The sequence below is a fragment of the Phaenicophaeus curvirostris genome, chromosome 8 (assembly GCF_032191515.1).
Source record: "Phaenicophaeus curvirostris isolate KB17595 chromosome 8, BPBGC_Pcur_1.0, whole genome shotgun sequence".
Lineage (NCBI taxonomy): Eukaryota > Metazoa > Chordata > Aves > Cuculiformes > Cuculidae > Phaenicophaeus > Phaenicophaeus curvirostris.
In genome coordinates this window covers 26,358,038-26,372,198 of record NC_091399.1, presented here as the reverse complement: position 1 = coordinate 26,372,198, position 14,161 = coordinate 26,358,038, and the positions used below count along the sequence as shown (strand labels likewise).

The window sequence follows — 14,161 nt, the reverse complement described above, 5'->3', positions numbered from 1 at the left end:
CCACAAAGATGGTTAGGGATGAGAGCACTTGCCCTTGAGGAGAGTTTGCGGAATAAGGGCTTGTTCAGCCTGTGGCAGGCTGAGAAGGGACACAATAGCAGCTCTCCAGTGCTTGTAAGGAGGTTAGTGTGAAGATAGAGCCAGGCTCTTCTCAACGGTGCGATGGTGGGCAAGAGACAAATTGAGACAAGGGAGGTGCTAAATTAATAAAGAAAACCCTTGTTCACTCCGAGGCCAGCCAAGCACAGGTTGCCCAGAGATGTGCAATCTCCATCCTTGAAGGTTTTGCAGGATGAGTCTGGGTAAAGCCCAGAGCTGGCTGGTCTGTCCTCAAGAGTTGCCCCTGCTCCGAGCAGGAGGTTGGACCAGAGATGTTTTCAGGTCCTGTGACCTGATGGTCACAGATCATAGAATGGTTTGGGGTGGAAGGGACCTTAAAGCCCATGCAGTTCCACCCCCTGGCTTGGGCAGAGACACCTCCCATGGACCAGGCTGCTCCAAGCCCCATCCAACCTGGCCTTGAACACCTCCAGGGATGGGGCAGCCACCGCTTCCCTGGGCAACCTGGGCCAGTGCCTCACCACCCTTCATCACGAAGAAATTCTTCCTAACGTCTAATCTAAATCTTTCCCCTCCAATTTCAGGACGCTCAGATGCTCCTGAGGGATGCTAGTTCACGACCTTTTACCAGCCCTGGGCGTGTGGAACCCTTTTCTCCCCCAAACACCCAGGGCGATGCCCGGTGCTCCGTGTCCCCCGCCAGGCGCAGCCCCTCGCCGCCCCCCGTCGGTGCCTCCTCCCCTCTGGCACCCCCAAACTTTTCCTTCCTTCCTCCCCGCTAGGGGAAAAAGCGCTGCCGCTCCCTCCGTGCAGCGGGGACGGGGAGGCGGGCAGCCTGCCTTCCTCCTCCTCCTCCTCCTCCTTCTCCTCCTCCTCCCCCCCGCCCGCATTGCACCGCTCCGGTGAGGATGAGCGCCGGCGAAGCCAAGGAGTACCTGACCCGCAGGGACATCCCGCAGCTTTTCGAGGTAAGGCTGAAGCTTTTTGCGCCCCGCCGGGATGCTCCGCGCCGGGACCCGCGGGGTGAAGGTGGCTGCAAGGACGGAGCAGCCCTGGGGATGCTGCGGCGCCGCGGGGATGCGGAAAACCGGGTCCGGGAGCGGCTGAACGATGCTCACCTGCCCCCAGGCACCTTTCCTTCTCCGCCCTGGGAAGGGAGCGAGCCGGCTTATCCGCACGGCAGAGCATCCCGCACGGGCAGAGCATCCCGCACGGACAGAGCATCCCGCACAGCAGAGCATCCCGCACAGGCAGAGCATCCCGCAGAGCATCTCGCACAGCAGGGCATCCCACAGGGCAGATCATCCCGCACAGGCAGGGTATCCCGCAGGGAGCAGGGCATCCCGCACAGCAGAGCATCCCACACAGGCAAAGCATCCCGCAGAGCATCCTGCATGGCAGAGCATCCCACATGGCATCCTGCACAGCAGAGCATCCCGCACAGGCAGGGCATCTCGCAGGGTGCAGGGCATCCCACAGGGCACAGAGCATCCCACACGGACGGAGGATCCCGCAGGGCAGAGCATCCCGCACGGACAGAGCATCCTGCACAGGCAGAGCATCCCGCACAGGCAGGGCATCCCACACAACAAAGCATCCCGCAGGGCAGACTATCCCACACAGCAGAGCATCCCGCAGGGCAGTGGTACCCGGGTTTCTCCAGGTTCCCATCAGTCTGGGAGAAAGAAAAACCCTCAACTGTTCAGTGAGGGCTTGTTTAGCTTCCCACAAGTTACCTGCTGCTGCTGAATGGTGATGAATGGGAAATGTGGATTATATGCTTTTTTCCTGCCTTCTCTATAAACCACACACGCTAACAGACCTGTATTTGTGTTGTCCCTGGTCTGTTCTGAAGCGAGGCGTTTTTTAATGTATTTGACAATTACAAGACGCAGCCTGTACTAACGTTTCAATAACACGTTTAGGATGGGGGTGGCTTAACAAGAGATGGAAAGAAAACTGCTTTTCTGTAGAGGCTCAAAGCTCGAGCTAGGAATCTTTAAAATACTGGGCATATCTTTTAAAAATATACGGCCAGTTGCTGCGATTGCCTAAGGACTGTAGTAAGGGCATGGATGCGTATAGATTATATCCTATTTTACACATACAAATGTGTGTAAATAACAGTTATTGCATAAACTGTACATAGATAACTGAGCAAATCCTGAACTGGAGCTGTTTATGTTTGTTACTAATCTCAATTGCGACCCTCAAGTTTATTTGCACAAAAATTAGGAAAAATGTGAAGGAACAGAAATCACCCTTTGTTGTTAAGAGAAGGTTGGATGCAGTTGTCTTGTGGAGAGGTGAGATGATGGCTTAGGTATCACTTTGTCAAGGAAAATCAATTCCCATGCATCAGAGGAGGGCCTGGCATTCCTTCTTCCACTCTCCCTGTGATGCCCACGGGTACAATGAGTGCGGAATTATTATTGTTTTCCAGTGCCTGGGAATTTCTGGTCTACTGAATCTGGAACTTTGGGTCTGGGGTTTATTTTCCAATAACTCATCAAGATGATTTTGAGTATTTCTTGTGATTTTTAAATTATTTTTTAAAGTGTTGACTCAAGGATGTGCATGACATACCCGTGGGTGCATTGGTCTTTAAGGAAAAGATAGATTTTGGTGATCTAATAGGCTACACAGAATACATAACTTCTGGGGCTGTCTAGCTTGTTCGTTGCTGTGTCTATTTACCAGTGGTAGTTTTAATGTAGGGTATTTTTATTACTATTTTCAGGTTTTATTACAGTGCAAGCAGACAAGTATAAAGACATAGCCACGAGCTTCCTGTTTTGAATCTTTTTTTGTGATGCCAGCAAACCAAAATTATACAATTTTTGCAGGCCTTGCTCTCATGCATTGTCTTGAAACGGAGAGTCTGAATATACGAAGAACATGGGGTTTCTCTGGGTAAAGTAAAATTCAAAGTAGAAGTGCTTGTTTTTCCTGGCATCTGTCATTGCAGTCTGTATTTCTGATCTTACATTGCAGAGTCTGTTGAATGGATTAATGTGTTACAAACCCGATGACCCAATTGAATATTTAGAAAGCTGTTTGCAGAAAGTGAAAGAGCTTGGAGGGGTGGAAAAAGTGAAATGGGACACTTTTATCAGCCCGGAAAAGAAGACCGTGCCTCCACTCAATGGAGGACAATCCAGGAGGTCCTTTTTCAGGAATGGTAATGTATTAAGTATAAAAATGATTGTATTTCTTGTGCTGTGAGTGGTGTAACATCTACCACTGAATTCTTTCAGATTTACTTTTATTCGCAGATCATGCCTCATTCTGATTTTCTTAGGCAAAGGATTCAAAGACTGTATTTCCTTGCGTTTGGCATTTGTTTTTCTTCACCATAACGGATACTATGCAGGAGTGGAAATTGTGATCATTTTGCAGCCTAATGACAAATGTTTGCTGTATAAATGTTTAACACATTAGTGGAAAGATTTCTTGCATTTTACCTAAAATGTTTGCAAAGATAGGGGAAAGGTGTCTCAGTCAGTGCACTTGGTTTATATTTTGACTTGATCCTTACAGATGTCATAAATAATAACTTCAATAGTGTTACACTAGCTTGTTTTCCTAGTTTATATTGGAGCTATGTGCTAATTTACTAAATATAATGTAAACTATAAACAGAAAAAGGTGTAGCTCATAAAATCTGAGCAAGTGTCATACCAATACCTGTAATTATTTTATTTGTATTGTTAATGGAGAGTAATTAGCTCATGATTCAGTTGCCATAGTTATTTTTCCTTGCTATTCAGCGTTTCATTAAAATAATTATCAAGAATACTGTCTCTGTCTCTGCGTACAACATGTATCACCAAAAGAATTCTGCTTAATAGTACAGGTTATCTGCGCCATACAGCACTTTTCTTCTCAGGGGCCACTGTTGAGCTCTGGGATCTACGCGTAGATTCTCACGGAAAAGCAACGTGCTTGTAAAGAAACATCAAAGAAAACTGGCTCCTAGCGGTTCCAATTTTAATAAATCAGCTAAATAGAGGCAAGGAATATTTAATACAGTAGCAGCAAGCACGTTGTAAAATGAGGAAATATTTATACTTTATATTTATCTGTTACACTTATTGAAATCTGTGTACACAGTAAATTTTGAGTTTTCTGTGTATTTCCACAATTCCCAGTTTATCTTACTATCTTACAGTGATGCCTGATAATTCTAACTTCCCGTACCGACGGTATGACCGGCTCCCTCCAATCCAACAGTTTTCGATCGAAAGCGACACCGATCTCTCAGAAACAGCTGAGCTAATTGAGGAGTACGATGTGTTTGATCCTGCCAGACCTCGACCAAAAATTATCCTTGTCATAGGTATGAAGACAGAGTCATTTTGACAAGATTTTCTCTTTCTTACTTTGCCTTTTTATTTGTACTGCAAATACATTGAATGCCTATATGCATTTAAATGCAGTTTTTCCATCTGCTGTAGCAAGTGTTGCTCCCCAATTAAAGTGTGTTAGAAAGGGAGCTTGTTAGCACTTAGGATCTAGCATCCCAACTACAAGCGTCGTAGGGGTCACAGTGAGCACCTGTAGTCACGTTCTGTAGACTGGATGCATGTTTGCAGCCAGAGAAATCATGGTTTGCTTATGGAGTGCATTTGCCAGTTTGATTTAATCTAAAATAAATCCAACTCAAGCATCTCAAAACAGCTTCACCATGTGAACCAAAGTGCTCTTCCAAAGCGTGCTCCAGATCTGAACTAAAACACTATTGTATGTGTACTCAAAGCTGCTCGCAAAAAAAAAGGGTATTTTAAAATATTGGATAAGCCAGCTCAAAAAGGTGATAGGAAACTGTTGTCTTCTATATTTAGAACCTTGAAAACTGATGAGTATGTTCAGCTAGAGTGACGTGGTCACTAGTCCATTGCATTGATAAACTGATCCCTAGATCCTGTGCCATCTTCAGGGAGAGTGAGTGATCTGTTAGCGTTAGTTAATTGTGTTCTCTCCTCAAGTCCTCTCTTGTGTACCGTTTAGTGCCCTTTCTAAGCAACTCATCCTTTCCAGCCTCAGACAAGCATACTGTGTAAGAAATTTCTACAGTTTAAGTCTAAATCAACATCTTATTCTGTTTCTGTATTTATGTTCTTTGAATTAGTTTCCTTGTTATCTGAGCTACTTGTCTTTCAAAGTTTTACTACCATGCCTATTTCTCTGATTTTCTGGGCTATTTAAATAGTTACAGCACAGGTGATGGAGAATCACATTTTTAGTCTATAAACCCTTATTCGTATTAAGGAGAGATATTACTTCTGTAGCAGTGTAGTACATATTATAGTAAAAGAGAATAGAATGTCTTCACCGTGTTATAGAGTGGGATCTCTAAGAACAGCAAACCCTACTGGGTCTGCATCCAGCAGTTCTTGGATATGTGATATTGGAATACTGTGACAACAGGAAACCAGGCATTTTTTTAGATGTTTGTGGTATGTCAGAAGAATTGCTTAGGCATTTGAATTTTAATATTTTGTTTCGGAATTATAAAACTCAGCCTGCAGATCTCTCCCTGCACTGTTGAACTATAAAGCTTGCGTTAGAGGGAGAAATAACAGATGCCTTTCTTTCATCCTAGTTAATTAGCTAGCCTTCCTCTTCAGAAAGGAGAAAAACTGGCTCCTTTTCAGTGACCACAGAAGGTCCTTAATGCATTGAAATCCATGTAGCTCTACGCAACGGAGCAATGAATGAAGATTTGATCGAGGTGAAATAAGGAGTCCAACTTTCACCTCTGGAACTGAGTACAGTGATATTTGAAGTGAAATCCTTGAATGCCAGCATATAGTGAACACACCATGGATTTCACAGAGCTTTTATTGTCCCCCACTTATATTGGGAACATTGTAAACATTCTACAAAAGCTATTTCAGGTTCATTTTCCAACTGAGTTTCTCTGAATCCGTGTGTGATCTGGTAGAAACACAATACTATATGTGGCTTAGCAGCTATTATCCAATTCTATACAGTATCAAGATTACTGCCAAATTCAACTTTCTATTGAGAAAATACATAGAAATACACACTGGGAAGAAAAAAAATAACTAATATACTGAATGAAAGAGAGAAAATGAAAAATGTATACTCTTAATTTCAAGAAGCAAATATTGTATAAAAAACGTGTTTCATGTTTTTCAGTTGCATAAAATGCCAGTGAAAACCAGAGTTAAGCAAGCTGTTTGTGTCTAACTGGTGTTACTAACCTAGCTCAGGTGGTGCTGGTCCCTTTCATTGTTGGGGACTGAAATGAAGACAAGTAAAGTACCTGTCTGCTGCTTTGCATAGTAGCTGAACTTTAATAATGTATTAGCCCATGATCTTTTTGGTGCTTCCATGAAGGTTTTTACAGCTGCTTTGCTTTATGAAATCTATCCTCCTTATAGTGAACCAGGTAGCTCCAGGGCAAAAAAGAACTCACTTATCAAGGTGGGAGGAGTTGTTCTTTTTCTGTGTTTGCAGAAAAGTCTCCTGGTGAAATGTTGAGCTATAAAGCTGCGAAGTGTGACTGGGTTTTAGAAAAATCAGCTGGAACTGTCCAGGATGGCACACATCTGAATCATTGGAAAATTAATTTTCTAGGCGTTACAACACTAGGAAACTAGGTTGTGCTTAAAAATGTGCTTCCTAACATATTTTGACAAACACGTTTTTGCTGTTGCAACAGCCTGAATACAAAGATCTTAAATAATTTCCTGGTGTCATTAGCCCCTTAGTTCAGTAAGCTTTTAAACTGCACTTAATGAAAAAATATTAGTTAATATTAAAAGAATACATTTTCCCTTTATAGTTAAAGTTTAAAGGATAGATCAAAGATAGCAGTGTCGGCAGTCAGTTGGCCTGTTGCTTTGTTAAATCCAGCTCACAGCTAGATTTTAAAATCATAAGTCTTTTCAGAAATCGTATATAAGCAAAATTGAAATTTTGAACTTCCATCAAGAAAACTAGATTAAGGCAGCTGTTTTAGTAAAACATTTTGGGCATACAAATCTTCACTTGAAACCAGTTAGCAAACATAATTTTAGACACATCAAATGTCCCCTAGTCTAGGCATCTTCTGAAAAATATGTAAAATAATCACACTTCTTTTAAATAATATATAGTCGCAGAATAAGTGAAAAGAACAAAATCCAAAAGTGATATGCTTTTCCTTTCTTATGAACAGTTGGTCAGTAGGATTTATCAAAGAGTCAGGAGTGGACACACAGCTCAATAAATTACACTGATTTGCAGCGGGAAGTGATTTTCTCCAGTCACATTTCTCTTATTACCTGACTATTTCCCCTTAGATTGTAAATGAATAATCCCAGCTTGCTATAAAGGGGTATTTTGGGACTGAGAAAAACAAAGTGTATGAGAAGTTTATGAAGATTAAAGCAAATACTGTGTTAGGGTTTTTCCTGCTTGGAAATCTAAATTGAATGAACAGAAGTGCTGAACTACACTTTTATTCTGCTTCTTTTTAACAGTAAAGCAAAGCTGCTCCTGACAGGAATGTAAAGTTTGTCTACTTGGTTTCAAAAAGTTTTTTCAGCTATTTTATGGTTTACAGGGACTGATGTTTTTTCAAGTAACACTCCTGTTTCTCTGCCATCTTATGTATTTCTGCTGGAATAAGGGTACTGCTTTCCTTGCTGAATTTTCTGGTTTTAGTTTTCTACGTGTTACCCATGTTTTGCACCTTTATTATTTCTGGGGTCCAACATAGTTTGTTTCAAATTTATTGTGAGTCTCCAAGGAAGCAAACTAAATTTCCTTTCTTGGAAGTTTTATATCTGAAGGAATTAAGCACAGCATTGACATTTATGCTTTATAACATCTTTGCTCTGAAGCACAGTCACAACCTGCCACCCCTTTTTGCCAATAGTTAGGATTATTGCCAGTAAATAATGCCACATAGTAATAGATGTTACATGTATGTATAAACACAAATATATATGAGATATGTTCCTCATATGTTATGCTCATTAGATTGCAATATGTGGCTTTTTATATATAGAGAGAGTGTTGCTTATGGAAATCTTTACACAGAGTGAGCAGGTAGGAAGCATTTTGGCAAAGCCTTTGTATAAATGGTGTGAATTTTGGGGTCGTCCTATGCAGGGACAGGAGTTGGACTATATGGTCCTTGTGGGTCCCTTCCAACTCAGGTCATTCTCTGATTCCATATGAACAAGTAACACTCTTATTAATTCACCTGGCAAAATCTGCTCCATACAAACTAGCAGCAATCATTGAACAATTAGCTGCACTTCTTTCTGCTGTTGTTTGCACTTATATAATAAAAACCCCACTGGGAATCAGTTACTCCAAACCTACTATCATTACAGATTACCAAGAGCCTTTAATAAACTGTAAACTACATGGAATTATCTTGTTTGAACACTTGTATCGGGTACGTTTTTGATACAGGAATGAAACATGGTGTAAGGTTTGGAGAGATGCATTTGTCATGGGAAAGACTGACTGCGATCAAATGGAGCAGAGGGACCTGCAGCAGAATTGCTTTGTAGCCACTTTAGTGAAGGAAATGATTCCCAGTACATCCAATGCTTGTGTAACTACGAAAGGGAAACATTCTTTACTCTAACAAAGAGGATAGCTGGACTGTGTATGAAAGAAAGACTTCAAACTGAAAAAAGCTAAGTCCATCTAAATCACCTAGAAATGCTGAAATGGAAAAATAGCTATGAAACTTAACATAATCTGCTAAAACAGGAGAGGAATCACGTGCTTTGTTGGGAGAGAAACAGCAAGTGAACTGAATGAGGGAAGCATACTTTTTAATTGTAATCTTACCGCCCAGGATAAGACACAGATTTTCTTTTGTTTCTTTGTCTGTGTGTTTTAGGAACATCTGTAGCTATATTGATTAGGTTGTTATGCCTATATTTGCTTATATTTGATTTAAGCATTATTTAAACCAATTAGATAACAATAAAACCTTTTTTTCCCCTAGAGTATAACTTAACTGTGGGCAGGGTATGGGAACACCTTAACAATATGCAAGTTTCCTGCGCATTCTCTTCAATAAATCTTTAATAAATCTGAAATCTTTGTCTATTGAAATAAAATTCGATGTTCTCACACACAGTTCCCCTAAATATGGCTACTGAGTGTTGGGAATTAAAATAGAAACATTTGTTTTGGTTTTGCTTTGTTATGCTGTTGAGTAACATACACTTTTCTATATACAAACATTTATTTTTATCCCCCCAAATCCCTATTTTTACGTACTGGATTCCAGTTTCTCTGGTCTTCATGTCATGCTGTGTCCTTTCAGTTCAGACATAGTCTGTTATATTTTCACATGCCTTCTGGCTTCTACTGTCCAACTGACCTCAATTCAGCTTTCCCTGCTATGTAATGTAGCTGTTTTCTGTGGGTTTGATACCTATTCTGCCTGTGCTTTATTGAAGGGTCTCTTTAGTCTTCAAGTTGTCCAGCAAGCTGAACCTAATAAATTACTTCTCCATCAGATGCTTCAAGCACCAATGCCAGAAGTAGGCGTGGTTCAATAAAAGTCCTTGTACCAAATCACTATGGAAACATCTCAGCTGATTATTTAATATTTTTTCTGTATTTTAAAATTAGAAAACCTCAGAAACTCATGCAAACATATTTAGAAGCAGATTTTATTAATTCCTTTCCATGACTAGCCCATAGATTTCATTGACTTATTTAACCAAGTATGATTCTTTCTGACATGACTGTGCGTGAGACTTTCTGGCTCTATCTTTGCATTCATAGAGTTCAAGAAAGGACCAGTTCATTTGTCTCTTCTTCCAAACAAGAAAAAATCCTTTCCAGGAACAGCTTTAGAATGAGGTCATGCCTAAAAGAACATATTTATTTTAATTTAAAAATAGATTCGTATTCCTTTTTCTAACTGCACTCTACAAACTGTTGCCTCTGTGATCTGGTAGATGAGACCTATTTCTAATGCTGGTAACAAGTCATGAGACTGTGAGATTTGCTGTAATAATGGCTGGAAAACTGGTGTCGATAGCGAAGATTTCAGCTGTGGTTGGGTGCTTCAGATAAAAGGTTAATTTAATGTTTCGTTTATAATTGCCAATAGGTGGCCCAGGAAGCGGTAAAGGAACACAGAGTTTGAAAATAGCAGAACGTTACGGATTTAACTACATATCAGTGGGTGAATTGTTAAGGAAGAAGATCCACAGCACAAGCAGCAACCGAAAATGGAGTCTAATTGCCAAAATAATTACTACTGGAGAACTGGCTCCTCAGGTACAGTGTATCCTGTGTTAATGTTTACTTTGAAAGGATTTTTATGTGCTGTATTAATGTATGTTATCAAGAGAACCTCCTTTGCAATATTAAATAAATAACTTCTTTTCTCTGTGAAAGGAAACAACCATAACTGAGATAAAGCAGAGATTAATGCAGATCCCTGATGAAGAGGGGATAGTGATTGATGGATTTCCCAGAGATGTGGCCCAGGCAATCTCCTTTGAGGACCAAGTAAGAGATTGTTTCTTTTCTTTAAATAACTTGCATATCTCTACAACAGTTAAGCTTCTTGAAATCATCAGTAAGATTCTAAGACTAAATGTTATTTCTAACTCAGTATTGCTCTTTAAAGCTTTGCCAGTACAAAATTACAGGTTGATAAAAGGTTATTCTTTTGGTTTATGTTATATTCCATTCTATATGAAGACAGAATATTTTGTAAAAAGACAATGTGATAATGTAACCAGTAATCCAAGCTTCTTGTCTCTAGTGAAAATCCTCTCAAGATGAGGAAGAAAATAACATAAAATCTAACAATTAACATTTTTTGTACCCTAGTGATTTAGAAAGGGGGAAGACATTATATTTCTGCATATATTACAGAATCACAGAATCTACATAAAGAGAAACCTACTTAAATCAATGCATATCTTCACTAGGCTTTTAATCCCATGTTCATTACAGTGCATTGCAAAGACTGGAATAAAGAAAGGGTTAAAACTGCCCATGTTTTGCAAACCAGAAATTATGCTCTTTTTTTAGAAATCTAGATCATTTTGGTTATTCTAAGGTTTAGACAGCTACAACTGTATTCCCGAGTTCTATTCACATGTTGTTTTCATGCGTGTATTTTAAACTAATCTAAAAATACTTTATTTGAGTGGAAAAACAAACAGCTTATGTCATTTTCTGATCAGGTGCTGTTCACATAACAGTTATGGTCACAAGTAAAGGTTGTGGTTTCAGTGCTTAATTTTTAGAGCACCCTTCATGCAGAGCATTTCAAAGTCCTTCACAATTGCTGGCGTACTAACATTTCTGTACTCTGAATTCTAAGTGGCATTGCCAAGACAGAAGTAACAAAAGAAAGCAGTTAATGAGGCATTTCATTAATGTGCTTTTATAAGGTATTATTCTGGGCAAAATTTAGAAGATTGAATTGAGGAAATTAAAGGAAACAGACAAAATAGTTATTACTGAAAATAGCCAATGAGTGCCAGCTGTATCTCCTTATAATTAATAAGAGAAGTGTGACTATTTTATAAATGAAATGGCAGAAATTTAGGCCTAATGATCATCTCCTTATCTCTTTTTCTGTCCAGTATATTGTGCGATAGTGTGGCTTAAGTGCATTTCTTGGTGCTGTAATTTTGTGCTGATTGAAGAGTTGGGGGAAGTGTGAAACGGAGAACTGACAGGAGTTAAATGAAGTGCTTCGAGTTATCCTAGGGTCAGATTCTCCCTCTACAGAGGAAAACCAGTTAAACCTCACTCGAGCACCTATCATAGGGTCCATTAGTAATACTGCCAAGAAGTGGAGTCCAGGAGGTAATAGAAAAGGCTGCAGAAGGGGAAGAAGATGGACACTATATTTCATATATGTCTGAACCCTCCTTTTGCAGCATTCTAATATACTTTTGTAGGATTTCCTCACTGAACTTGAAATATTCCCCTCTGCCAGGTTAGCTCTTGTTGATTATAGAAAACTACATGGAAAAAAAACTGATAAGGTGGCAGATGACAGAAATCCTAACTGTGACTCCTTTCTAGCATGTGCTGTTGCTTTAAGGATGTCATAGACTGGCCTTGTAAAAAAAAATAAATAAAAGAGAGGGTGGATTTAGTCATTTTAGACCTGACTATATTCTCAGAGTGTTCGTTTGCTTTCAATTTAGTGGGATTTGCTACATCATACTCCTCAAGGCCTGATTTTACCTGACTATCTGAGTGTCTAAAAAAATCCCAGAGCACTTCATATAGGGGCACCTTGCAATCTTAGCTGTTCTAAACTAAATATGGGAAAAGAAAGAAGGAATCATGGAGCTTTTATTGAGCCATAGGAAAGAAAAAGTGGTCCGGCTACCCCTTTTTCCACCTTTCTTTGCAGCTGACCTCTTATATAAGCATATCTAAGGCTGTGGAAATAAATGTACAAAGGATATACATATTTCAACATACAACATCTGTTTAATCCAGTGGGATATGTTCAGTGCTTTATCCTGGATTTATATCTTAAAGAAATAAAATACGCTTGTTGTTTATGTGAAATTCTCTGTTTAGTAAGCACAATGCATAAGTAGGAAGGTCTTGTGGTAAGGAAAGGAGACTATCAGCAGATGTGGCACCCATCTTCCTTCACAGGATGAGGCTGACACTAATCCACGGCATGTCAGTCTATTTACATTAAGCACACTGACATTCTTAAGGCACTCAGAGATCCCTCAGTGGGAAGTGCAATTGAGTTGTGGAGAATTCAGTAATTAACTGCTGTGATAATTTGTGTAAGTCTGCAATTAAACATGCTATGAGTGTTTTCCACAGCTTAGAAATGTTGCAGCTTTCTTGCCAGCAGTGTGGAGGGGAACAGAACAGAATTGTTCTCGTTAACAAAAAGTGACAAGGTGAGAAATCGTTAGTTGAAATTTCAGCAAAGAAAGTTTTGATAAAACAGTAAGACACTTCATAACTAGAAGATCTATTAAGCAATGGAACGTCTTTCTGAAGAAAATGGAGAAACCCCACAAAATGCAAAATAGAGAATTCACATTATTCTGTAGTACAAATTGCTTATTCTTACAAAGGTATCCCCTGTAGAACACAGACCAGTTGATAAAAAGTCCTGAATAGGAACTAATTCTTATTGTTATCATTAATTTTGTCATAGGTAAATACTTATTCTTACAGATGGTCCCTTTAAGACCATTACATGCTTATGGACTTGAAAACAGAAGAGAAGGTTTTATGATGCAATCACAACTGCTCAAAAACATCACTGAATCACAGCACAGTCAGGGTTGGAAGGGACCTCTGGAGATCTTCCAATCCAACACCTCTGCCAAAGCAGGGTCACCTACAGCCGGTTGCATGGGAACGCATCCAGGCAGGGTCTGAATATCTCCAGAGAAGGAGACTCCACACCCTCCCTGAGCAGCCTGTTCCAGTGCTCCAGCATCCTCACAGTAAACAAGTTTTTCCTTATGCTGAGATGGAACTTCCTGTGCTCCAGTTTGTGTCTGTTGTCCCCTGTTCTCTTGCTGGGCACCATTGTCTAGTCTTTATTCATCATAAGAAGTCTATCTTGCTTTGTTACCCATATATTTCCTCTTTGTGAGGTGTAAAGGGTGTAAAATCTGTCTTTCTCCTAAACACTAACACTATACTTCTCTGAACAGTTTACCAAACCTTTTTATATATGTTATAAAGATAAACTAGTTTATATTGGAAATGGTTCACCATATTAGTGCTGGAAAAGGTCAGCTAAGGTGCCTGGGTTCTCTTGCAAGCACATGTAAAATCTGTGTTGTGCTTGCAGACACCTTTAATGTAACAAATTATTTATGCTAAAATGATCTCTTCAGTCTTACAGCTCATGGCTTTCACTGAGACTTGGCACCGCGTGAGGTTTCATAATCTCTTCATTTTGTGAAACAATCAAAGGGATACGTGTGTGTCTGAACTCTGGTTACAATGCCTGCCCTGCGCAGTGTTCTGGTATAGAAATACACAGTGATAATGAATTATTGTTGAACTTCATGTGCTTTTGGTACTACCAGCACATTTTAATCCCTTTGAGTAATACAGAAGCTGAATTTTTCTCTGGGGG

At 40.0% G+C, this 14,161-nt stretch overlaps 1 protein-coding gene across 2 annotated transcripts in view; it reads left to right on the top strand.

The window, feature by feature from the left end:
• The first annotated feature begins 835 nt into the window (after positions 1–835).
• AK5 (adenylate kinase 5) overlaps positions 836–14,161 on the top strand; it is an 85,205-nt gene continuing 71,879 nt past the window's right edge. For both annotated transcript variants that reach the window (XM_069862891.1, XM_069862890.1), the window contains exons 1-5: positions 836–1,028; positions 3,055–3,241; positions 4,232–4,399; positions 10,166–10,335; positions 10,456–10,569. In XM_069862891.1, coding sequence (XP_069718992.1) covers positions 969–1,028; positions 3,055–3,241; positions 4,232–4,399; positions 10,166–10,335; positions 10,456–10,569 — 699 coding nt within the window. In that variant the 5' untranslated portion in view covers positions 836–968. The remainder of the gene's footprint in view (positions 1,029–3,054; positions 3,242–4,231; positions 4,400–10,165; positions 10,336–10,455; positions 10,570–14,161) is intronic.